This window comes from Dermacentor albipictus, chromosome 3 (genome assembly GCF_038994185.2).
Source record: "Dermacentor albipictus isolate Rhodes 1998 colony chromosome 3, USDA_Dalb.pri_finalv2, whole genome shotgun sequence".
Classification (NCBI taxonomy): Eukaryota; Metazoa; Arthropoda; class Arachnida; order Ixodida; family Ixodidae; genus Dermacentor; species Dermacentor albipictus.
Genome location: NC_091823.1, coordinates 140,779,652 through 140,805,621, shown reverse-complemented (window position 1 = coordinate 140,805,621; position 25,970 = coordinate 140,779,652). Strand labels below are relative to the sequence as shown.

The window sequence follows — 25,970 nt, the reverse complement described above, 5'->3', positions numbered from 1 at the left end:
AGTTTCAGTTCTGCATGGTGCTGCTGTCCGGTTAGGCCGGCACCACTGAACTAGCCCTGCATTCGCACTGAACTTCTCGTGAACCACCGTGAACTGGTTCAGGGTGGTGCAGGCGAATCGAAGGGACCCGTTAACACTAAAATCAGCACGGCAGTCAGCATGGCAGTCAGTCAAGTAAAAGAATAGGAATTCACAAAGTGCAAATGATTTTGCAAAGATCTATGCACATTTATTGTAACAGCAATGGTTCCTGGCAACAACTTATTACGCACAAGCCACGCTTTCACAAGTGTCGGTAGACTGGACTCGAAGCAGTCTCACCCCAAGTCTTCGACGGCACACTGCTGGATGCACGTGGTCTGCTTGGGTGCCACATCCAAATATATACATGAACTTTGTCACGTGAGGCTGAAGCCATTACTTGTGCACTCATCCTTTAAAGAACACTGGTAGAAGAAAGTCCAGTTGCTTTGTTCGTGTTGTCCTGATGTCGCAATTTTGATGGAGTATTTGCACTAAAGAGACACTTAAAGGAATTACTAGGTTAACGTAGATTGGCGCACTATGCCTCTGGATCCCAAACAAATCATCTTTATTGTAATCAAAATACAAAAAGCCAGTATGGACACAGAAACAACATTTCCTGCACCATTTAACCATGATAACAATTTTGACAGTGTCTACTTTGAGCCAGTTTCTTGTTTATTAATGAAGATCACACTGCATTCAAATCTAACCAGGAACTCAACCTGGTTACCTTTGGGAACATTTTCTTCGTGAACACATCGAAAACACCTGACAATGCAATGAAATCTGCGACATCGTACTCATTCAATTGATTTTGTAAAATATAGAAAGTTTAGCCTCACTTTTCTCCGCTGAAAACTTTTCTTCATTGAAGAAGTGCAAAATTTTTTGAGAAATACTCCTCCAATATCCATTTATTCCGTATTTCGTTCCAGTCTCCCTTTGGTATCCACAGCAGTAAATACCCGTTTCACATATCTAAAATAAAGCCAATTTACACTCATTTGCAGGAAAGATGACAGTGTAAATTTGACTAGATGTGCCATGTTCCCACAGGGAGGGTATAAGCAACAGTTCTAGCTGAAAACCACAAGCTACAGCACAGCACATCTCCTTTCTCCTAAACGTCAAAGTTACCCTTGTCCACGTCGATGCAAGAAAAACGTTTACATTCCATAAGAGCCTTGCAATACATGTGTCACTCAAGCGAAATGAATGGCATTAAGTGCTAACGAGATAACTGCAAAAGACATTCGTGTGCTGCCACACAGGTGGACTTGGTGCCAATCGCAACATGCTCCGTTCCAGTAACTCCATAGAACAGTAAAAGCATGTGTTGAGAAACATTGGGTTAGATGGCTTGAAACGCATATGCAACAAAGTCATCACGACTATTTGTTGAAAGTATTTTCACACATCAGAAGTCATCAGCACCGTCATCTGTTCTGGCCCGGCGCTCTTTGGTCATACTTGGCCCTTGCACCACAAAACACTACATTCATCATCAGCACTGTCATCTGTTCGGTTTCACATTGTCAAAACTAGAGCCGACATTCTCCTTGAACCACATCAACTTTGGATTTGACAGCAGTCGACAGGGATGCTTCTAGACATGAGCATAAACACAGCTGAAACAGCAGATCTTGCTTGAGAAACGCTAACATTTTTTTAGTGAAATTGTTTGTGCATTTAAGCGACAGATGGCCTTTCTCTTTGAAAATCGTGACCCCAAACCATAACCTGCTGCATCGATTGCATATGCCATTACCACAGCACTTAATGACATTAAACACACGTGTGTTGTGCTGACTACAGACGTAATGTCATCAAAGAACTTAGCACTTAGCGCCACTAATCTTGCACCTGTGACACTGACATAAAAGGGACACTGCAAGGACAGTACACAGTCCCAGCAGTGCATGCTGCAGTGACAAGTGTCCAATACCAAGTCGCAAGACTGTACAACAGCAGTCCAAGGTTCAAACAGGCAAAGCTCATGTTGACAGATTGCATGACCTCAACATCGTGTGGCCAGCCAGGTACAGCAGGCCAAGAAAGCACCACGGCTGACAAGATGTGCCAAGAAAACTTCGCATATACACATTCAGTAACACCAAACTGCGCATGACCACTTGGTTGCAGACTGCTGAAAGTGCATGCTACAATCATAACAGTTTGGTCACAACGGCAAATGAAGATGCAAAGCTGGATCGCAATTTAGCAGGGGAAGTGTAACCCACAGTGATGCCTTGTGAATTTGGGCTTGTTGACGTGTCAATGAGCGAGACTGACTTGCGGGATGGCAGGGATAATGACAGCTACACATAAACAAATGCTGCATTGAATTCTAACATAAAGAAGACCTGACACTTACAAAGAAGCTACCAGGCTTTACAAAACGTACGCAGACTAGGAACAAAACACATGCTGTAAATGTGAAAAAGAAATGTATGCAAACTCTTGAACTCGCAGAAAAAGGAATAAGGGAGTTTTACTCTGTGCATGAATTTATCACAGCTTAAGAAACACCTACGTACTGGAGAGACTGAAGCCAGCTGAAAGGCTGGTAGCACTATCCTGCGATGCTTTTTTTAACTACGTGTCGGAAACCTTTAAGTGTTGCGCCGATCTCTCCTTGCAAGATGAAACGAAGAGAGATCCACTACAACTTACTAATAATAGTTGCTGCTGATGCGTTTGCACTAGCAGATGGGTTATGGAGTTTGCGCCAGCACCACCTTATGACATCTCCATCACAAGCCAGCGCCGCCAGTGTTGTTATGGAGGCCAGTCTCTGGTGTTTCACAATTCTGTCAACTGTAATGTGTTCATGGAGCCTCTACAGACAAGCTCTACATAATGGACATGCGGATGCTGTCCCAATGAAAGACTATGGGAATATGCAATGTACACACAAACTCAGCTGGTCATTTCAGCATTTACTGCTGGCAAAGTGGTTTTGTCCCGTTATAACTTGACAAGTGAGACACTGTGGGAAACAATCAAGGAAATCTCGTGTAGATAACTGTCATGTCACCACACCTTCAATAAAGCTTTTCTATGAAGGAACTGCGATTCCTGGGAGATGTGCAATAATGAAAGTGAAGTGCTTATAAAAAAAAGACATTGCATTGTCAACTTGTTCCTTGCTCATTGCAACTTCTCACGATGTCTGTACCCATCATATTTTTCATGGTTAAAGATAGGCTGGCAGAGTTTTTCTTTTTTTTAATGTTGTCGTTATTTCTTCCACATTGTAAGTCAATCATAAAAAATGAAATTTTTTTACTCGCTTTTATCCAATGCCATTATATAATCTCTACACTTTGTGTTTTCTGTCACGTCTTTCCTGCCATAGTTTCTCAAAAAAGTTACTACAGGAAACTGGCACTGTGATCGTTCAGCTAACCATGAGAATGTACATAATTAGAACTTCAGATTCGTCTATTTTTCGTGCTTGTGGCTTCAGAGGTTCTTGGAGCATTACTTATTATGCTTCATCGTTCTAAATTTTCAAGCAATCATTCTCTAGATGCATGAAGCCAATAAAACTCTGCGCACATGCATAATCATTGTGAATTGTTCATTTCATAACTCAACATTTTGTTGAACAATTCGCAAGTAACGGAGCTGTTTGAAGCCAGAAGGATAAAGTTTAGGAGTGCCTGCAGCTCCCACAGTCGCTAGCACAAAAGCTTCCTCCAGAAATTTTTCAAGGAAACTACGTTTCATGCCAGCTGCCTCTTGAACAAGTATTCAGTACTAGTTTGATGTCATCTACTTCCCATGCACCTGCGGTGATGCAGTACCCCGAGAAGAGCTCAGGGGCCATATTGTGTAAAGGTTCTTTTTGTTTTCCATTTTTTTTGTCCTTGAGCATTGGGTAGAATGACCTTACATCTACTTTGCCACTACTATCAGCCATTCGCTGCGATGGGTGGTCATAAACGAATATATACTATAAGAGAAAAGTATTCATACATAATACTGCCCCAGGCTGTCGTTTGCCTCTAGGTTTTCTGGTCTTCCATTAAACTCTGCGTCTTCAACCATCACCGTTAACAATCCTACAGAATAAGAGCTCCAAATTAGGTTTTGTGTTAAAAGCTCTGCTCTAGGTGAACAGAGAGTACTGAATAGCCCCAGTGAACTCCGAAAATATATTTACAAGACTTTTTTGTTTCACGCATGCAGTACAGCCAGCTCCACTTTCCGGAACAAACAAAATGCTTGCTCTATCAGTGATGTGAGAGTTAGAGCAGTTCTCACCAAAACTCTGAATACATCAACAAGGTATTTCTTTCACACACGGTGCAAACACCATATGCCACTTCCTCAAAAAAAAGTTAGTACTCCTCTCATCGAGTGTCATGGTCAATACAGCAGTTGTTGCGCGCTCACTGAAGCCAAGCAGTGCTGAGCATGCAAACCCCTTGCAAATGCTGACCGTTCTGTTGGCACGCTAGTTCGGGTCTTTGTCTCAATTATGGTGTCTCTGGCATGACTCTCTGTACTTCAAAACAAACACTTCTCTCTCTCTCTTTTGCTCAACAGATGTACTAATGCAAACCCACCAGACTGTAAACTGTCTACTGCACGACTTCAATTTTAAATTTTTTTTTCTGTGGTGAAAAGTTAAAGATCGATCACGCCAAGATAACTATCACTAGGCACATCAACTATCTCCCAAATGACGTGTTCCTTATAAAACAATTAATGCAAAAGGCATTTAGAATGTAATTTTCAACACGAGTGCTATCAAATGAATAATTCGTAAGGTGACAGCCACGATGGAGGAAGAAAAACTGAGGAAAAACCCAACTATCCAAGATGCATTATGATAAATGCAATGAAAGTCGTGCGTCATTATAGGCCTTCTTCGTTCTCATTTATAGGGCAAACCGTAATACACATTACATTACCCACACTTTTATACATCATGTGTTCCATGCTTTGCACCATGGAGTCTGGTTTCATCGCCAGATTTCATTTTGCTTATAGAAATTTATTTCGCGCTAACTGACATCTGTTGTTGCCTACCAATTTATATAAGGTTGTCCGATCTGTTTTGCTGGACAATGCTGAAGCTCTTTTCTATGCCCATTGTTAATACACCCTTATGTGACCTGTTTAGCTACCCGCACTTTTTTATTATTTGCCATTTCTTGGGGGCAGGGCCCAGTCAAGCCAGCTTATCTTTTTTTATTCCCGCCCCCAAACATCCTGTGATCTCTGAATGATTTGATATGGTTGCTAAGGGCCCTGTTTGCTCCCCGTGACTTACGTGACCTCGGACGGCGCGGTACAAAGTGTGGAGGAGATGCGCTTGGCTTCGAAATGAGCAAGGGCAGGTGGCGAGAAGGAGTCGACCATAAAATGGAGTTACCGGTTCGAGGAGGCTTCACAGAGATTGGCATCAGGGCGGCTCAGTTATTTTTTTCCTTCCTCCATGGTGACAGCCACGTGTGTTTGTTCTACCTTACGAACCTGACTAAAGACTAGAAGTACAAATGACTTGCACAAACTGGGGAGTGTGACAATGCTTTGCTCCAAAAATAAAAATGCAGTCTTCCGAGGGCGAGTGTGGACAACAGTGCTGCCTGCACGAGTTAAAACACTGCCGTCTCAGATTGTTTTGAGCTTTGTCGGCCGACACTCTCTAGGCAGCTGACCAGCAGCTGCGAGCCAGCGGTGCATGGAATGACTAGACAGAAAAACAATTTGCTGTGAATGCCAATGAGGAACCCAAAGCACTGCAAAACACTGTGTTGCAGACATTGCAATTCAGTACCTTTTCGTTGGTAGCACGTGCAGCATTTCATCATGCAATGTAAATGCAGACTACCTGATTGTGGCTGCATATAAACCTGCATGCAGCATTACCGTGGAAACGATTACAGCATGTCCAAAGGAAGAAACGCAGCCAGCAGCGGAATATGAAATTGTGTCCATGCACTGGGCATGAAACTGATTAGTTTAGATTAGATTAGTTAGATTAGATTAGTTGGCTGCCAGTGTGAGTTCATAGGTCTGTTAAGCAAGTTTAGAAGAATGCCTAGCAGAGTTACAGCCTGCTAGTTGGCAAACTTACTAGTTCATAACATGCTAGTTGGTCACCCACCAGTTGGTAAACATCCCAGCTAGTAGGATGCTGATGCAAGGTCATAGGTCTGTTGCGCAAGGTTAACAGATCGTGTTGGTTCAACGTCTATTATGTAGCACACATAAAAGACAGTAGCGAACATAGAACATTTCACTTTCTCTCAACTTCTTTGATGCAGTCTCCTTTTTCTCCTAACTTCTAAAGTGCCACCATTAGGAGGGAGTGAGCACTACTGAGATGACCTTGTAGCAGGGCAGTAGAGTTGAACTCCACTAATATCATGAGTTCGACCTGACACGAAAATATCTTTATTATATTCGATAGTCATCATAAGTATATAATCACTACACACTGATATTGGCAAGAAACATTTTAGATTTGTTTAATTATATGCAGCTATTTATTATAGCCATGTTTGTAATATCAAGGGTCAACATTATCAGCAAATGGGCTTGCACACATTTAAACCCTGATGTCAGTTAGGCCAGAGTGAATAATAAGTAGCCAAACTGCCAAGGTTTCAACGTTCTCGCATTACAGGATGTCCGAGACGATCATGGGAGCTACAGCTCACCAAGTTAGTAATTATTATGCATTTATGTGAGCAGCAACAACATGCGAGTCAATGGCTTTGGCTATGATACGGCTGTGGTAGCAATGGCTGATGATGATGATGCAACTGAGTATTACAATGTTGTTGGCCTATGTACAATCCTTGAGTGTGGTATTCATATGCCTTTCACTACTTTGTGAAGCATGCATATTTCATGGTGATTGAACAATGTAAAGGAAGTCGCTGATGACACTATATTCATTCATGAGAGTACATTAGGCTTCCCTGCAAATACTGTCCAAGGTTGTTGTATGCAGTCCAATGGCACTGTTATGCAGTTGCGAACAATTGTCAGACGCTGTTGCGAGCAAATAAATAAAATGTGAACTGCTCCGATGCAGGCCTGTACTGATGCAACACCTGTGCTGATGTTGCAGAAACGGTGTTGATAATGTCGACAAAACACGCCCCGCAACATTCGTAATGTTGGCACGCAAATACTCGGTGCTTGTTGGCAGGGTTCTACAGAATGTTTAATGTAGCATCAATGTTCAATTATTTCTGCAGTGCAATTGGACAGTTAACTGGCTTCACAGCAAGTGGAGTGGTCTACATGTGACTCACACTCAGTAGACCAACCAAAGAAGCCAATTACTGCACAGCATAAACTAGTTCAGCCAGTGCAGGCAAAGTGTGAAGCCTCATCATTCAACACACTGCAAGCTGAGTAACACCGGGAATACCTAGTGATAAATATGTGCAGTGACGATTGATGTTGATGCTCATCTCACTGCACAGATTTAGCAAGCCATACTGAGACCACTGGTCCAATCATTCTGTGGCAAGTAACACAACATGTGTGAACACACCAGTAAAAACTGCACGTGCTTCAGCATAATCTCTTCTGACAAACATTATGGCTCACTTAGACTTTGTATTGGTTCTATTATCACTTCCGCCTGCTCAGGATAAACGGTTGTGCACAGCTTGTGAGGCCTGTACACAACTGTTGAGTACACACAGTAGCAATTGCCGACAATTTCTTGCCAGAAGAAAAGCAGTTTTACAAAGACTGAAGTAATCATCCAAAATAGCGTCCAACAAGTGAGAACTACAGCTGACAGTGCCACGGTCAGCGCTGTCGCACCTGCCGCGACTTTGAATTCTACACCAAGAACCTGGTATGGACGGAATCATTTCAGGGACAGCATGCTTTCACTGTCGACGAAAGATAACGGCAATGCTGCCTAACCAATGCCACCCTTCTAATCAACTGTGCCCACACAGCTGTGCACCCATACGCAGCTTAGATAAACATGCTGTTATAAACGGCGCAAAACTGGACGAAGCACGCACCACAAAGAGAGCGATTGCGTTTGTGTTGTCCAATTCTGTCCTCCTTGTGCATAACAACGTTTTCATCCAAACATGTCTAAACAAGTGACCACAAGTGCAGCTCCCATGCATGGCTTACAGATTCCAAACCGAAACCAGCCTTTTTTCTACTCTTAGTAACACCACAGTGACATTTTTGTCACTGAGGCATGATTGCAAATCTTGTAGGCAAGGCTCTATCAATGTATGCAGTGCTGGGACAAAAAGAATAAGAGAAAAGCGTGCATATTGAAAATTTTCTACATGCCATTACGCAAATATATTGATGTCGTTTCTTGAGCTGGAAGATATTTGGTGCCTGCGTGTGGTGTAACAAAGCTGCAGTAAATAATTTTCATACAAATGCAATGCAGGACTCCTGCCTGCTGCAACGTTATAAAAATATGTCTCTGTGCTAGACGCACTCTGTCAATGGCAAGCAAAGATAAGTTTTAGTGTGCGCTACTGCATCATGAGAATACCGCAACTTTTGTAAAAACTTATGATGAGCTGCTGACCACACGTGTGATGATGTGCACGCTCTTGGTGCTTGTACAAATGTAGGAAATCATGTGAAATGTCTTAATTTTGCAGCAGACACCACACTCGATAATTATAATATTATCTGGTATTGTAGGACTCGTCACAAGGCTGGAACCTCTAAGCTACAGCTAATCAAGTTCAACAGTGTAGGGAGAGGGAATACTTGGCTGTGCTTCGTTATGATGACTTGCGCAAGCTTAAAGACTAACAAAACACACAAAGGATACAGTAGCGCAACATCAATTTTTAAAATTGAAAGTACCTATTAGCTGCTGCACGTTGCAATATGCACACTCATGCTGGGCGATGCCTGCACAAAATTTAATGGCCGAAATGTGTTCTGTTTAATGTTTCTAAACTTTGAACAGAATTTTAGCATCCAGGGCACAAGGAATGGAGCGTACGTGCTTGGCTCCGACCAATCCTGTACCAGTGTATGGTTAACATACAATACTAATCTGGATATCCCCCTTCTCCCCAGGTCATCGGTTTAACAATATCAAGCAGCAACTAGTGATATTGAGACAGGCTCAACTCTTGAACAATGTTTGCGCAGACAACAAGCGTGAATGGCCAATTCTCACGGTGCCAGCAGCAGATAGCCTGAGCACGCAAACAGAAGGTGTTCGCACCCGTTCTCGTACAGTCACAATTGGCGTAAGGTGAAGAACCAACGCATCTGCTTCCACCACACAGATAGAAAAAGGCCTTCAAGTGCAATGTCTGCAACACATCGTGGCACAGAAATTTTTGAGATTTTCCTAGAACTGAGCATCCTGCCCTTGTGTGTCGCTGTCTCCCCCATCGACCACATTCGATCTGGAGAATGTGTCGAGGGCGTGGTCATTGTGTCGGACTAGAAAAATGCGGCCACCATGGCACTTGTATGATGAGCTGAAGCTAGAAGGTAAGCAGGGGCTCACGTCGGATGTCCAACAGGTCTGCAACGGAGATGCGGCAATGTCAGACAGTTGCTCACATACGAGGCCACCAAAAACTAGCAGTAAAAGCACAGGAAATGATAAGCATTAACAAGAACGCTGGCTAATGACAATCCCAAGTGTTGCTTGGCGCCATGTGATGAGACACTTCAAGAGGCATAATAAATCAAATCTCATTAGTATGTTATGCTTATGCGATAGCAGAACAGCCAGTCTTGCGGTCAGAGGAGGCTTCGTGAGGCGGGAAATTTCCAAAAACGAAAAATAGGGGCCAACGCTGCCCTGAAGTTTCTGCACTATATCCCAATGATATTACGGCTTTCAAGTTTGTTTACTCAGGTTGGATTAATTGCTTGTTGGTAAAAAAATGACTCCACTGAATTCTAGCAGGAGCCTAAGGCTCAACAAAGTGAGTTTTCAGAACTATTCCTGTGCCATGCCAGCCCAGATGTATGAAGCTACTCTGAAACCTACGCTAGCACATTGGCACTGAGGTTTCGGAGTAGAATTCAAAAACAGTCAATTTGGAAAGGAAATAAAATTTGTGCCTTGTTTTCTCCAGCAATAATAGAAATTTCTTTGCCAAATGAATGAACTGATGATGGCAAGTTGTTACATCATCACATGCACTGTGGTATGAACTTGCCAAGGAGACAAACAATGTGAAGGTGTGTTGGCGTGTGTGTGTATATTATATATATATATATATATATATATTCTTAGACATGTCAAGGCAGAGAAATTTTGCTTGCTAGCATAAATTGGAACACATCCATGGACCGAGTACAGTATTCAAGCACGTAGTGTCAGTGACGGGGAAAAATGAAAAAAAAAATGAAACACAGCAGAGTAGTGCGAACTAGCATAATCGCAGCTCAATTCCCACGTTAGGCCACCTCGCGAACCAAAGGCCCACACGTCACTCGTGACATACAGTCCCCATTCCGTGCAGACTTAAACTTGGCGTCACATTTGGTCCTCCAAGGACTGCCGGAAAGCGCGTGCACATAATGCTTTGGAGCTCTTCTAGACTCACTAGGAGAGCTTAGCTGTAAAACGTACCGGCCACAATGTGATGCCACGGTAGCGCCACGTACGTCAGCATGGTGTCCAAAAGGCCCTCGTTTCTGTTGCTGCCCACGGGTGCACAGTCTTCTCCACAAAGAGCTACGCACAGCCAGAACACAACAGTCCAGAGATTGGTCGGAAAAAGCAACAGCCTTTCACATCAAGAATTCTCTTCAATTTCTCAATGGAGCATTGACACACACCTTCAAACTCGTGAAAACTTTAGCGCCGCACATTTCTCACACATAAAAAGGATAACGCTTAGCAAGCACTAATGTTGGGAAACAGTTGCAAGATATTTTATTTCGAAAATGAAGTTGGTCTCGAATTTTTGACCTCGGCATCACCAACGTAACTGCAACATTGAAACACAGAGATGAATTTGCTGACATTGTGCAACAATAAGACCAAATATGACGACGTTGCTCACAAAAATAAACAAGAGTGCTGCATGTATTTCTTTTGGGTGCGTTAGATAGTAGCAGCCACAGGCACTGCAGGAATGGAGTAAGCAGCGTCTTGCGACTTCACGATGGTTCCTGCGTACTAAAACAAACTGGTTCGTAGGAACCGGTATTACAGTAAGCCATTTAGGCCAACCTTGTCAGTATGTTTTATGGGGTTCAGAGAATTTGAATTTTTACTTAATGCAAGAAATAAAATTTTTAAAATGAGAAGACGAAAATTGAGTCAGTATTCACTTGATTTGGCTGCTACTTGTGCATAGTATTTTTCGTCTGCATAAACTTGCTCACAGTTACAAAGCTTCACACACGCGACTCAACTGCTGGGCAGTAAGTAGGCATGCAACAAACTTTGATGTCACCTGTATTAGGTTCCTCTGCCAATCTGTAAGTTTACCCACTATAAGGGCCGCAATGCATTGCAGAGTTCACTGCAGCACTTGTTATAGACATATTTCTAAAAGCAAACACGTGGAGGGAAGTCCAGCGGAGATGCACGTGAAATAGGGCGATGCCGTAGGAAAGGTTTGTTTCAATGAAATTTGTGCTGACTAAAGTTCCCTGCGGTAAAATTTATTTTAGTGACATAATTGCTTTCCAGAAGATGTCGCCAAACTTTATTTACCTGAAAGGATCATTCAAGCTACCACGTCTGCCAAAGTTATACTTCACTGCTTCACCTCGTACACACTAAACATAGTTTCAACGAGCAACCAGTTTTTACCTCCTGTAGTCCTACCTGGGCTATAAGTGCTTCTCTAATGGAGCTTTGAATTTCAGCTTTAACTGTTAGAATCAATACATGCATACACCTGTTTTCTTGTATTCACACGCACCTAAGAATAACTGAAAATGAAACATCTGACGTTATGCTTGGCACTAGAATTCTGCAACAGTTGTGACATATAAATTTATTCACGAAGAATGCACGGCGTCAATATGATGGGCTAGTGCTATGAACAGTCCTGTAGAAACAATCTCTGCAAATAGGGTAATACTTCTGCTACTTGAAATGCTGAAAATAACCAAAGTAGTACTAAGAATGCCAACAACATTGGGCCAATGTAGGGTCAACATGCCCCAATGTTGGACCAATGTTGGCATGGTTTCCCACGATGTTATGAATGGACTGTGGGCTAGTTGGTTTGTGACATAACTTGCAGCACAAGATAGTGGGGAAAAGCAAGACAAAGAGAGCCAATCTTCGCAAATGGACATTCAGCTGAAAGTCAGCATTTGTATGTACGTGTGTTTTCCTTTATATCACTGTCATGAACTGCAAGTTATTCATTCTGTGCTGCCAAGGAAGGCCGCCAACGAATACCCTGATGGTGCAAACGGCGAGCATACCGTCTCGGAGGTCGTCAGCTTCAAGTTCTTCCCCGGTTCCGCACTGGTCGATGCCCTGCCGTTCGGATCGACACCGGTGCAGGGGTCCCGGGTTCGGCGGTGGCGCCAAGCCGGGCTCTGAGCTTCGGCGCCATGGACCGCAAGGCCACTCCTGTTGAGAAGCACAACAATAGTTTCCCATAATACAACACCAGGTCAAGTCAGTCGTTTATTTATTTCATTCATTCAAAGGCACTTATTTTACAGAGAAATGGGGGAGGTTGCTGTCAAGAGCTACTATATGTGGCATCGGATATGTGACATATCCAGCAGAACATACTCAGTTGCCCAAGTTGGGATGAAAGAGGTTCGCCGAGGAACAATGGGCAGACAGACACAGCGCAAATTAGGTGAAGTTCCCAAAGAATCATTATTGCATTAAATTTATGTGAGTGGTAGAGGATTAATGGCCTGACATGAAACAAAAGTGAAGGACACCATTATCACAATCAACAAGATGATGTGAGCACTATAACCACAAAGCACACGTGGCTTGGGTGGCCAAGGAATACAGTAGAACACCGTTCATATCTTTTGGAGAAAAAAAAAAAACATGAGAAAGAAACGTACCAACTGGGAAAACGTACGACCCGAAATACCAAAAAATTTGACAAACTCAATTGCGGTTGACATCCACCTAATGCGAAGCATTGCGCAAGTCGTTGTAGCATGAAGCACGAGACGCAGACATGCGTCAAACTGGTTGGGCTCTGGCAGCCCGAGAACGTTTTGTTGTTTTCTTATTATGCAGTGTTTTAAGGCGGCGACGAGAAACCGAAACATAACCGAGCTAGTGGGTGATACCAGACGCTGCCAGAGCACAATGTGACGCTCCCATCCCGCTCCCTGCAGCAGGGAACGGCAGTGCATTTGGGTTATCACCTAATAAAAGCATGCAGTAAGCTTCCAGACACACTGCGGCCCATATGCTGTAAAACAAGTAGGTGAACATGCTTGGCGGTGACAGGTGAAGAAGGGTTGGCAGTGACAGCTGTGAACGTGGAGTGTGACGAGCCGGGAGGCGATTTGCTGGCACCGGGATTTTAAAAAACTGAGCGCATGCTGGTGTTTTCATGCGAGACGGGCAGGCGAGTGTTACGGGGAAGCCAACGCGGCAGGCAGCTACTGCTCTTGATCGCATGCACCTCACGCCTTACCTTGTTTACATGGAATCTAACCACTGGAAAATGTATCACGTGTCGCAGTTTGCTAACGTAGTGAACATTGGTGCCGAAAAACATGTATTTTCCAGGAATGTATGAACTGGTAAAAAATATGCATAACTCTATTGGGCCATTTTTTGTGTCCTCGATGGCGAGCGTTGGCACCGGGAAATCATACGTAATGGGATCATATCAACGAGGTTCTACTGAAACAGCAGGGATGTTGCTCCACACTTATAGCTGAACAGAGAACACAGGCAAGAGGATGGATGAATGACAAGGACGTCACGTTTTGTAAGGTGCAACACGGAGCTGCTGCACTCGACCTGCACATGTGTGCTCTGCTGTGCTCACGTTCTCAAGCTGATCTCTCTTGTTGGAAATGTGAAAAGCAGCCCAAATGTCACCACACTTTCTTATCAAGGCATTTCCTCATTAGCGCAGTTGGCCATCGTCGAACTGACTGATGGCACTTGTATCTGAGCACCTTTTATACATGCATTGCCAAATCTCCCAGATTCGCTCACAGTGACAGTATAAATTCAATAAGATGCTACAAACAATATCCTACACTACAACACTCTGATTTGACTGGCATGCCTTTATCAAAAAGACTATGACATTCAATATGTCAGGGTTTCGCAATATTGGGAGCACAACTCACACAACAGGACGACCCACATAGCAGTGAATTTGCAGAGGAGAAAAGAAAGGCACATAGCAATACAATTGAAGCTCGTTATTGAGAAGTTGTATATGATACAAAAATACATTCATTATATGCAATATAAATTATCAGCATATATTTGTGAAGATTCTGATATCGATTAGAAACATATCCTATTTACGTTGTTATATCGGATAATTTGTTATATCCATACACATTATATTGAGGTTCAACTGTACATGCAAAAGCAGTGCTTGGAGCACACTGTGTATATACTGAAGGTCAGCTGAGCTAGTTCATATGAATTCAAGCTTGAATACATACAGACTACTTATACTCACAGCTTATTTTCACACTAGAAAATAAACGGAATCCCGCTTGAAAAAGGTTTTACTGATCGTGATTCAGAAGCCACTGGGTAGCCGTCAGACTGACCTGTGATGGCACAGCCGCCGCCCTCCTCAGCGCCACCTGTGCCTGACCCCTCCCCTGGGGTCCCCTCAGGCCCACAAAGTGGCACCGGCCCCGTGGCGTGGCAGATGAGGAAGCATCGGCGCGGGCCAGGGTCCGAGCAAGGGGCTCGTGTGCCACACACCCCAGGAACAGCAGCGCTGCCTGGGGGCCATCGCGACACCGAGCGCACAGCTCCACGCACAGCAGCTCGCCCGGCCTCAGGTTCAGCCCTTGGAAAGCCTGGGAAGCGGAGTTCTCACCTGCTTTGCGGTCTTCATTAGACGGCCACGTACTCCATAATTAGTACCAAACGAAAGCTCAAGTACTCTAGATAACCACGAATAATGAATTACGTCAACATTAAGGTGGCCAGTTCAAAATGCGGGCCAAGTGCAGCATAGCTTCACACACGAAGCGGGGAACTATTCGCATTAGCAAAGCGGGCAGTCGCGGGTCATGCGGTATTACAAGCAACTTGTGCATTCCAGTCAACCCGGTGCAGTGGTTGAAGGCCATACAATGACAATGTCATCAAAGGCTGCCAAATTTGGCCCTTCCAACTGTGTGCTTCCCTTGGAAATGCAGGGGCATCCTCTCACACCAGATATCCTGCTAAGTGTGATGAATGGATTCAGCTTTAGGCAGCACGATCATGGTGTCCGTGTATGTGGTGTCTGGTACCACGAGACCACCACGCCGGGCTACAGCGATGCCTCTTGCAATGTCTCTTGCCTCAAGTCCAAAGCCACACTGCGCTTAGCACGTGTTTTAAGCTGGTCACAATAAAAGATAATTCAACTGGTCGCATCAAAAGGTAGCAAAGCTATTTATTGTGCTATCGAGGAATTGAGGCTCCATAGCGTAATTACTAGGTCAACAGCTATTTAATAAAAAAAATAAAAGGGAGGCAACAATTTTGTGTCAGTACACCCTTAAAAGGGGTCCTACTGTTTTGCCAGAAAAACAGCTAAAACGTATGTGCGAACACATAAAGAAATAAGAAAGAGATTGTGCCTTCCTATCGAAACTTCTGCCTTCCTATCGAGAAAAATAAGCACTGAATATGCTGTACCCTATACACAATTTGCATAGCTACCATCACAACTGAGAGAAGCCCATAGATGTGAGCCATGGCTGGCTCATGACCTTCAATGCTGATGTGCTGACCTCCTCGTAATTGTCAACTGCAAAGAAGATGTCCGGGTAGGCCACTTCCTCCGTGTCCCCTTTGTCCTCCATGCTATGCCGTGTAGGAGAGGCGTACACACGCTGCAAAGCACACCGAATAAACCAATGAGGCTCCTGGACCAATGCCATATCAGCATGCAAGAGCTAGCCCATCAAGCGCTCTTGTTTCAAAGGAAAGAAAGAGATTTAGTCACCCTATAATGCTGATGACTACTCATTTTCACATAATAAGTACTAATAGAGAAAACTTTATAGTGCATGAAGAAACGTCGAAGGTTTCAAAAACATAGAGCACAGTGAGCTAAAGCAGTTGAAACACAAAGCCTCTATACATAGTCCAAGACACATTGGAACACGGAAAGATAAAAGGGGCGAGAACAGGATGTACCACATGCTAGAATGAGTTCTGAAGAGGTGCACAAGACAGCGGTGCAGTCCGAGATTAATGGGTACACGGAAGAGGCAAACGCACAGATGCTATAACGTGTGCACAGATCAGTGTGACACACATATTGGGCAACAAGTGCGCATAAATGTACATTGTGGAAGTTGATTGCACTCGCATAGTGCAACCTGTCCAGCTTCTCATGTCTGCAACAAAGGGAGTCCAGTGGAAACTTGTTGTGACCAGAAGGCTAGCAAATAGCAGCAAATAGCAGCAACCAACTCGAACTGTTGGACCATTGATAAAGTTATTCCTGCACATTGCACTCACATCTCAACCACACAGTGGGCAACCAATAGGGGTGTGCGATAGTGATTTTTAGTGTCCCTGTCAATCTAGTGCCGTCACTTCAATTGGTATTTTTTGAGACCGGATCGAATAGTTCCAAAAGTGAATCGAATTGAATATCGAATACTTTTCTAATACTTTTCGACTAATAAAGAGCCATAATCACAATAATAATAAAATGATGTTTGCATCCCGGTTTCTGTCATTACATAGTACGATATGAAGCATTGCTTGCTAAAAGCACAAATGGAGTATTAGGAGCAAACAAGTAGCTTCTTTGCATTCACAGGGCTTTCCAGAGAGTGCGAATGATCACTGTACAGCTTGTAAAGTATGGCTACCTAAGGGACATAGACTGCTTCATTATGCAAGTTCTTGCGACTTATGTCTACACTATGCCTGTGGGGGTGAAAATTCGCTTTCTTTTATGTCTATTTGGGTGGAGTTGGCGTTTTGAAGCATCAGAAATGTAACTGACAAATATTTGTATTTATGAATAGTGACTATTTGATTCGAAGATCGAATCGAGTATGCCACTACTGGATTCGTTATTTGAAAGTTTCGAATATTCGCACAGCCCCTAACAACCACTTCAACATTAGCGAAAGGAACCAAGGGAAATAAGCGTGTTGGTGACTTCACGATGTGCTTGCTGAATGAACATCTTCGATAAGTGTTCCAGATTTGCTATCTCTTGGAGCTACACATTCCTGCATCACACTTTACAAGTTCATTAGAGCTTCCAGTAGGTTATGTTGCTAATGGTACTGTCTCTCAAGTATAGGCTGTTGGGATAATTGGCTCATGATTAATATCTTGTCTATTCTAATCTAAATGTGTGCGTCTCTCTTTGTCCCATTGATGGGTGTTGCAAGTTACTGATGTACCGTCTCCGCTGCTATTTCTTTTTGTTACACATTCTCTTAGTTATTGCCCATTTTCTATTTCTTTGTATAAGTTTGTTATCTGGTGCAAATAATTCCGCTTCTTGTTGCGTGGCAAATCCCAGATATGTACATGTGCCATGTTCGAAGAAATCAACATTAGCAACTCTTGCATGAACCCTAGTACTAAGAAGGTTTCAATGACAGCCAACCTCTTTGTAGCTGTAGGAGAGCCCTCCGGTTCTCTTCCACGCTTGCTCCATTCTCAACATTTAGTTTTATGCTTTGTGCAGACATCAGATGATCATTTCCAGTTGCACTGTTCTCAAGTTATGCTGACTGGCAGCTGCAACAGGAAAGAGCCTGGCAAAAGGAATCTGTTGGTCAATGCACCTCCTATCAATGGCACCCTTTCAGGTGTCTGTCTAGACTGCAAACAACCCAGGAATATATGGAATAGCTTTTCAATTCTGTCTTACCATAGACCACCCTTCACTCTGTCATTCTATGAAAAACTGTAAGCCATAAATAATAGAAAGTTATAGCCTGTCTGTATGGCATATTATCACTCATCGAATACCGAGTTACAGAAGATGTAGGTGCGAGTAGCCATGTCGGCAGCACTGTTTTGTGGTGCCAAGTTTAAGCAGAGAGGACGTGCAGCCACTGTTGCAGTGAACAATTATATTACACTTAGCCAACGGTGTCGACAGCAACGTAATTGTTGACAATTTTTTCTGCCGTTCACATCTCCAACGACGAATATGTACGTGGGTAAGCTAAAGCTCTCCACTACTTAAACCCTTAGCCCTGACTGGCCACTTATTTCTTCCATCAGCTGCGAAAAAGATGTTGGTCCAAGCCCATTGGCACCGTTTTTCTACTAGGTTATTTTCGGAAATCCTATAAACTTGACGAACTATCTGCATTACTACAAATGTACAGACTGCGTATGTTCACCACACGCAGCCTGCAGTCAGTTTTTTTTCTGCCCAGGCCTGGCAATCAGTGCGACCCACCTGAGAGCGTCGTCGCAGGACCTGTAAATGCTGGTTCCCCGTGCGAAGGCACGCGGCTGCCGTGAGCGTGTACTCCAGTTGCTGTACGATCAGGTTCAGGTAGACTGTCTCCTCCCAGTGCAGGTCCAGGTCAGCTATGGGCAGTTTCTTGGAGTTGCGACGAAACACCTGCACGGTCGTCTGACGAAGGCACACGATTAAGGAAGAAGAGCTGGGCGAGTTCGGAAGTGCTTCCAACACTGAGACACATTTAATTGGCACTAAAAAAGATGCAGCAATAGAACAAGAAGCATACAGGGCACGACGGTGGGACTTCGAACTGTTGGGGTCTTGTGTTGTGTCCCATGGGCTTCTTCGTTCACAGAATTTTAGTGCTAGTTAAACACGTCTCGATCCTGATAAAGGCAGGAGACAAACGCTTTGGTCCGAAGGTATAGGGACGCTGTACCAAGCCTAAAGTAATTTCAGTTGTCAGTGCAACTTGCAATTTATGAGCAACTCAGGCAAAAGGCAGCAACGATAAAGGAAAACATGGCACTGCGGAGCAGGAAACGAACTTTAGTAGCAGACACTTTAGTTGAGATTAAGAGCAATAAGTGGAGTTAGGCAGGATATGTAATGTGCATGGCAGATAAACAGTGGTCTATAAGAATTACAGACTGGGTGCCAAGGAGAGGGAAGCACAGTTGATGACAGCAGGCAACTATCGGGCAAGATCAAACTACGAATTTTGCAGGCCTAAGATGGGGTCAGCTGGTGTAAGAAAGGGGTAACTGGGGAAATCACTGGGAGAGCCCTTCGTCCTGAAGTGGACGAATAATTGGCTGGTGATAATGGTGGCAGGCAAAATTAACCAGCCGATCACTGCCATGAACGCAGTAAAACCACTTTAGGATGACACTTCATATAACAATATGCCACTTACAACGTTTGGTCACCTTAGCATTTGCCAACTCTTGCAGTGGATATGTGCAAAAATAAACTGCTTGCGTCGGGGCCATCATGATGTATTGAATACAACAACTGATTTCTAACTCATAAAACTATATTTTGAGAAAATAAAATTGACAAATCATATAAATCCGAAATTATGAAATAATGCGAAAGCAATACTTGTGCTTTCCTATGGAACGGGCAAATGTGCAAGGAAGGCCAAATGGGACACGGAATGCATGTTTTGGATTAGTGTTAGGATCAATTTCTTTAAAAGAGAGATTAATGAGATTTTATATCTCAGTCTCCCTACGAAATAAAGAGCTCCAATATTCAATCGATATCACTACCACCACGTGTCCCATGCACTGCACTTCTTCTTTAGAACGGCAAAACCTGCTTCCTTGACGGTGCTATCAATCTCACCTCCAGGCGTGGAACATAGCGTCGAGCTGCCTTGGATGCTGTCTTCTTCACAAAGAACACAAGGTCATCGTGCTGGTCCACGCCCTCAGCACACAAGAAGTGCCGGATAAAGATGTCCATCCAGAAACTGGCACTTGTCACGACAACGAAGCCTGCAGCGTACAAAACAATAAAACAATGCAGACCCGCCAACCAAGACGTTCTAAACTTCTATTGCCATAGATAGCTGGTTGCAGTAGCATAGAACCGCAACCTGCCGTATAAGATGACAACAGCCAAACACTGACAGAGCTTGGAAAGAATGGTACAATGCATTTTGCAACATCTTCAACTTCTGTCAGAAAAAAAAGAAAAGAAAAGATAACTAAACGTGCCAAGCAGGCATGTTATTCCTTTAATCAGCACATTTAGTACACGACATGATGAAATGAGAAGGAACTACACAAAGATTTGTTAAGCCTGCATATATCATGCCCGAACACAGTTCAACGTCAACAATAATTAGACCAGCTCGTCCACCTTTATATCTGGCCACAGAAAGTACAACTGTACAAAAAGAGAACAATTAAATGTTATTTCAGTAGAAGCTTAATTAGTATACAATTTATGTAATTAGTTATTAATTAGTTTGCTTAATTATCCACACCAGAACATTATTGGGTTTTGTGAGCCAAAACCGTGATCTGATGAGGCACGCCGTAGAGGGGGACTCGGGATTAATTTTGACCACCTGGAGTTATTGAATGAGCACCCAATGCATGGCACACAGGCATTTTGCATTTCTCCCGCACTGAAATGCTCCTGTCGTGGCCAGGATTCAATGCCGTGACCTTGTGCTTAGCATTACAGCATCACAGCGGCCGGGTAACTATTCATAACTGAAAACTCACTTCAGAGTATCAAAAACGCTACTAGTTGTTCCCGTGCTTAAAACAGAATTTTCAGGCAGAAAATTCAGCGCAGCATATGTAATATGCCGGGCATTACGGGGTTAAACTGAAAATGTGCGAATGCCACATTATGCATCCCCTGGCTCAATTTGGTTATGGCCACATTTATGGTCCTATTCCAATTTTGCTTAGCCTCAATGCTCCAGGGGAGCCAAAAAGCATGCATTAAATCACAGACTGTGCATACAAGCACGAATGATATCACACAGTACCAAGTTGAGGCAGACGTTCAGTTAGGTCGTTGGACTGCCCACAAATCAGTAGAATCGGCTAAATGTCACTGTACACTCGAAGCATGAATTTAAGAGGTTGATGATGTAGACTACATAGAAATTTGCCCCTTAGGTGAAAAATTTACTCCCCCAATGACTTTCTTCTTTGAGTGCCGTTTGTCAACTGTAGCGTTACAAGCTTTTAGCACACAGGCAGTGTTATGTCATGCCATCTGTGGCTGACTTCTGGAGTCGGTATTCCCCAGTGTTGTGCTATGCCAGCTGCAACGCGCTTGCCAATGTGGTCTAACAACCCCACATGCCTATGTTGCATTGCTAGCGCCACACCATGTCACCGCAGCCTTTATATAAGGAGCTGTGCGCCATTGAAATTGGTCCTCTCTCGGCTGTAGTCACCTCTCTGCTTCTAATGTCCCCATCAGACAGCCGGCTACTGTGGCCTTGCCCTGACAGTTCGACGATAACACACTTCTCAGTGCATCCTCCCTTCCCTCCTGAAAACTGGCGAGCCTTTTAAGGATGTCAATTGTATCCACAACATAGCTTGGCTTTGGCACACGATCCGCAGAGTGGCTGAATCATTGTCCGAAACTTCTTTACTTGCGGCTGTCATAAAGACGTCCTCATACTTGTGATACGAACAATGGTACCATTGTTCATGCCATGCTGCCAGGGGATGCCAAAGCAGCCTGGTGGCCAATATGGGACATGAGGTGCAGAAAAGGGGCTACGGTTAGGAGAGGAGAAATTTTTGGCATTTCCTTAGACTCTTGATTAAATTTGCTGTTTCTTGGATGGCCACATTGCTTTGGCAGAACAAGGCACGTGAAGCACAGAGTCACGCAGGCTACACAGACACAGAAGGCATACAGCAATAGTCACAGTCATGAGGGTTGTAAAACTGGCGTTCAGATTGGATTTACTGGCATGGATGAGATAACAGGATGCCTGGCTCTATCTCACGCGCAATACGCCTGACTAATCCAGCGAACCCGCCATGCAGCCTCACTGCGCAAGCGCAGATGTGTTCCAGTCAAGTGTGCGCATGCCATGTAAGTCACAGTGTCGTACCATGTCTTTTTCTCTTACAGCAAAGATCTTAGTTAAGGGAAGCTCTGCAACGGTTTTCATGTGGCAAAGGCAAGTGCTGTCAACATCAAATGTAAGTGCTATGCAACAGAAGTTGGAGCCCCGAATTTGCCTTGAAACATAATGGTCAATGATTACAAAATAAAAGATACCTTGCATATATCTCATTCTAATACACAATTTGCATGTGGCAGTAATCCGCAAATTTCGTTTCTCCCGTCACGTCACACCAGCCTCGCTTTGGCAGTCAACTAGGAGTTTGTATGGCTGTGGCAGTGAAAGTTGATGCCGTGGTGCTGGAGCACAGCCTGCACGGAATCTGTCACCGAGAACAGCCAGCCACAACTGTGCTCGAGTTCAGCAGCAGCTGCTGCTGCGTTCGAGCGAGGCCGTAAGCCAGCAAACGGACGCCACTACTTTAGAAGGGTGCGAGAACTCGCTCATACCGTGTGTCAACAGCTATCATTAGTCAAGCTGTTGAACGAAGAAAAACAAGATTGGAACAATATGGGGCAAGATACAATTATAATACCCTACAGTGTTCGGTCGTCAGCAGTCTTGACAACCGAACACCACCGGTCTTAAAACAGTATCTTGCAGCACATTGTTTTAATCATATTTTTTGTTGGTGTTGTTGAATAGCTTGGCTAATGTTAGCTGGGACACCCTATAGAACCTTGCCGTCTTTGATGTACGAATTGTCAAATGGGGCATACATCTGTGAAGAATTACTTTTCACATGCTGCATTGGGGCATATTGTCCTGTCAATAATTCTTAAAATTGAACTCAACATTCACACTAGGTTCATAAAATTGGATTTGCAAACAATTAAAGTCTATAGTTTGTGACTGGGCAATCAAAAGGTTTCAGCTATACCGGCATACGATCTCGTCTGGAATTATTGTTTTTACCAGAAAATCTTAATGCAATATAAAACAAAATCTCAAGGAACCAATTTTCATGTAAGTGCCACCAGACAAGGTTTGTAAAAAGGTATTGTGGCCATTTGCTGCCTTCATGCATTCTCTGTATATGTATAGTCTCTATTTAACAGGTGACATAACAACTGAAAAAAAAAAAAATATGGTTGAACATTAGCCACAGAGCTGACCCAGCATTAGTGTCAATACATAGAAGTGAATGCTGCCATTAATGTCGAGTTGTGTAGTATGTGTACTTCACACAATTAGTTCTTTCGTCTTGCACAGCTGGATTAGCATACACCAGTACGTAATGTCAGGGGTGGCCTGCCCCCCCCCTCCCTCGGAAGATTAACTGTAGCATTGCGGCACCCATTCAACAAGCGCTGGAGGTGATTTTATTATCAGTAGTGTCTTGTGCAGGGCAACTATAGCTCTCCAACTTTGCAATTAATTATTTAATTGTGATTAATCGTTTTATGTGGCATGAGCAAAAATAGGAAAGCAGGTATTGTCTTAGTGCTGCATGCATTTCCCCGCGGCCTTGCACACGATAGTCGCTACCCTTGTTCGACTAAGGAGCCTGTCGAACAAGAGTCGTTTCATGAGCCACTCGAGTGTGAAGCTACCGGCTTGTGAATTAGTGAAGTATCCCCTTGGTTTCTTAAGGTTACCAAGTTTCATTCATTTAGTTGTGCATTATGAGTGCTGCGTTAGACCAAATATGCATGTAATTTGCCCACTTTTACATATGAACGTGTGTTAGTGCATGCCCTGTACTGGTTGCAGCCCCGTGTGGGCCCCTTTCCACTGAAGGGAGACTTTAGGCCCTGGTATACTCTGTCACATAACTGCGATATGAAAGTATGCATAACCAATTTGAATAATTTAGCACTGCTTCTGCATTTAGCAGGTGTCGGTTCACAAATAGTTAAGTGAGTACATGCAAATAAAACATTACCTCCAACAAATGGAATAGCTTTACACACAGCAAAGAGCAAAAGTTTTCCAGTTAACACAGTGTTACACATGCAGATTACATTACAGGTGTAATTGAAGCATGACAATCTTTCAGTGGTGCTGCACTGTTCGATTCAGAGCTTAAGTACATGACCCCTTTAGTTGCAAATTATGATACTGTTGGTTAATGCACCAAAATTACATAATTCCATCGTGCAGGAGAACAGTGTAGAAACCTCCAAATACTACGAGAGGCACAAAGAAAACAAACACAGCACTGTGCTTTTGTGCCTCTCTTCGTATTTGTTTGTTTCTGCGCTATTCTGTACGATGAACAAGCAACAAAACCATCTGGAAATGCTACATAATTCCATTTTAAGATGCTGCCGCCGAAACAAAGGTGGTAGGATGTCCCCTTTGCTTGTTGTGCACGGAGACCTCGTAATTAAAGAGTAATTAAATCTCGACTTCGTGTATCATCAATCAGGTTGCACTTATTCATAAAAATATTTGAAACATTGGATCAATTATCATGTACAGGAATCAAAGCACACGCACAAGTTAATATTATCGGCTGCAACAAAACACGGCTCAATGAAGTGAAATGTAGGCACACTGGGTATGTAAGCAGAAGGTTCACTTGAGCCACAGTTCCATGTCTGACTTTTTTTTTTTTGTCACTCGTGCACAGAAATGGCAAAAACAGGTTGTGTATGCAATGTGTGTACACCATGACTGAAGGAGATAATGATGTTTTGCTAGTATGGTTCAATCAGCTCGGCATCAGGAAACGGCACTGCGAGTCACACAACAATTCAGTAATTAATACAAATAGTTAAAGTTTTTACAACTCATATGAAAACCATACCGAAAGAGGCTGAAGCATAAGGATTTGTATTCAGAGGGAGTCTCCAGACATGAATACACAATGCGTCTTAAAATACGCCTCAAGTCTCAAACGAATGCGCCAAAAACATTAGCATAAATTTATATATCTTCAGCTTCCCATATATACAGCTAAACTAAAAGCGCATAAGCGCTACTGTTTCGAAATAGATGGAATATATAGCATTCTTGTGCAACCTCGATTTTACATGTCAAGCTCGTGCAGACGACACACAAGCGTGCACTGGGAAATGCTATATGTCCACTGCTTTTATTTCCTCGGAGGAGAATCGCAGCGTCGCCGGATGTGCACTTTGCTCTTTATCGCTTATTATTGCATGCCACGATCGCTTTCGCTCCGTTGAATTTCGTTTAGTTCACCCGCTCCTCCAATGCGTTACTCCCTCCCAACGAAGGACTCCCACACAAAGCGCGGCGTGTTTCGGCATCAAAACTGCCTCCACAACGATTGTGCAATCGCATGCAACTCGTGATCGTTTCGCTTTCAGTATAACGTCATATAGACACACAAAGCAACATCCTCCGCAACGAAATCGCCGTGGCGATGGAAGCTAAACGACTTCCTGCGGCCACGAATTGCCTCAAAAGCCCCCAATCGGCACAGCGGGCGTGATTGTTTCGAGTCACGGGACATTACAGTCAGAGTCATCGTAGACCGCCCCGCAGTCAACACTCGGGAGTGCGAGGCGCTCGCGCGCTGGAAACACCGCTCGCGAAAGCAGCGGCGCACACTCCTGCACGCGCACTTACCGGACGGTGTGATGTCCGTAGCTTCACGTGAACGCAGCTGAGATATTTCCGCAAACACGCTGGATAACGCGTTGGCGCTGGACTTCCCATCTCGAGCGTCGTCTGCCATGACATAGAAAGCGCTCAAATTTTGGCTAGTCTTGTCTTCGATTCGACTTCAGCTCTATATACGCCGCGCCAATGCCCATACCAATGTCGGTCAATGGGACGGTGCGCGGCCGTCGTGATAAGTC

At 43.8% G+C, this 25,970-nt stretch overlaps 1 protein-coding gene across 1 annotated transcript; it reads right to left on the bottom strand.

Moving 5' to 3' along the window:
* Positions 1–575: 575 nt before the first annotated feature.
* Positions 576–25,919, bottom strand: LOC135915864 (uncharacterized protein KIAA0930). The gene is made up of 8 exons (XM_065449051.2): positions 25,738–25,919; positions 19,929–20,080; positions 18,570–18,749; positions 15,913–16,014; positions 14,728–14,985; positions 12,424–12,574; positions 10,604–10,708; positions 576–9,541 (listed from the first exon to the last, which is right to left on the bottom strand). The coding sequence occupies exons 1-8, from the start codon at positions 25,844–25,846 to the stop codon at positions 9,501–9,503; spliced, it is 1,098 nt and encodes a 365-aa protein (XP_065305123.2). The 5' UTR covers positions 25,847–25,919; the 3' UTR covers positions 576–9,500.
* Between the last annotated feature and the right edge of the window lie 51 nt (positions 25,920–25,970).

Bases quoted from the DNA above. Each gene is read 5' to 3' on its own strand.
- LOC135915864 (XM_065449051.2), bottom strand. From the start codon at position 25,846: ATGGCAGACGACGCTCGAGATGGGAAGTCCAGCGCCAACGCGTTATCC. The intron at 14,986-15,912 runs GTCAGCACATCA...TCCGCTTCCCAG, and splicing joins CAGTTGACAATTACGAGGAG to GCTTTCCAAGGGCTGAACCT. The intron at 12,575-14,727 runs GTCAGTCTGACG...GCTTCTCAACAG, and splicing joins CGGCGGCTGTGCCATCACAG to GAGTGGCCTTGCGGTCCATG.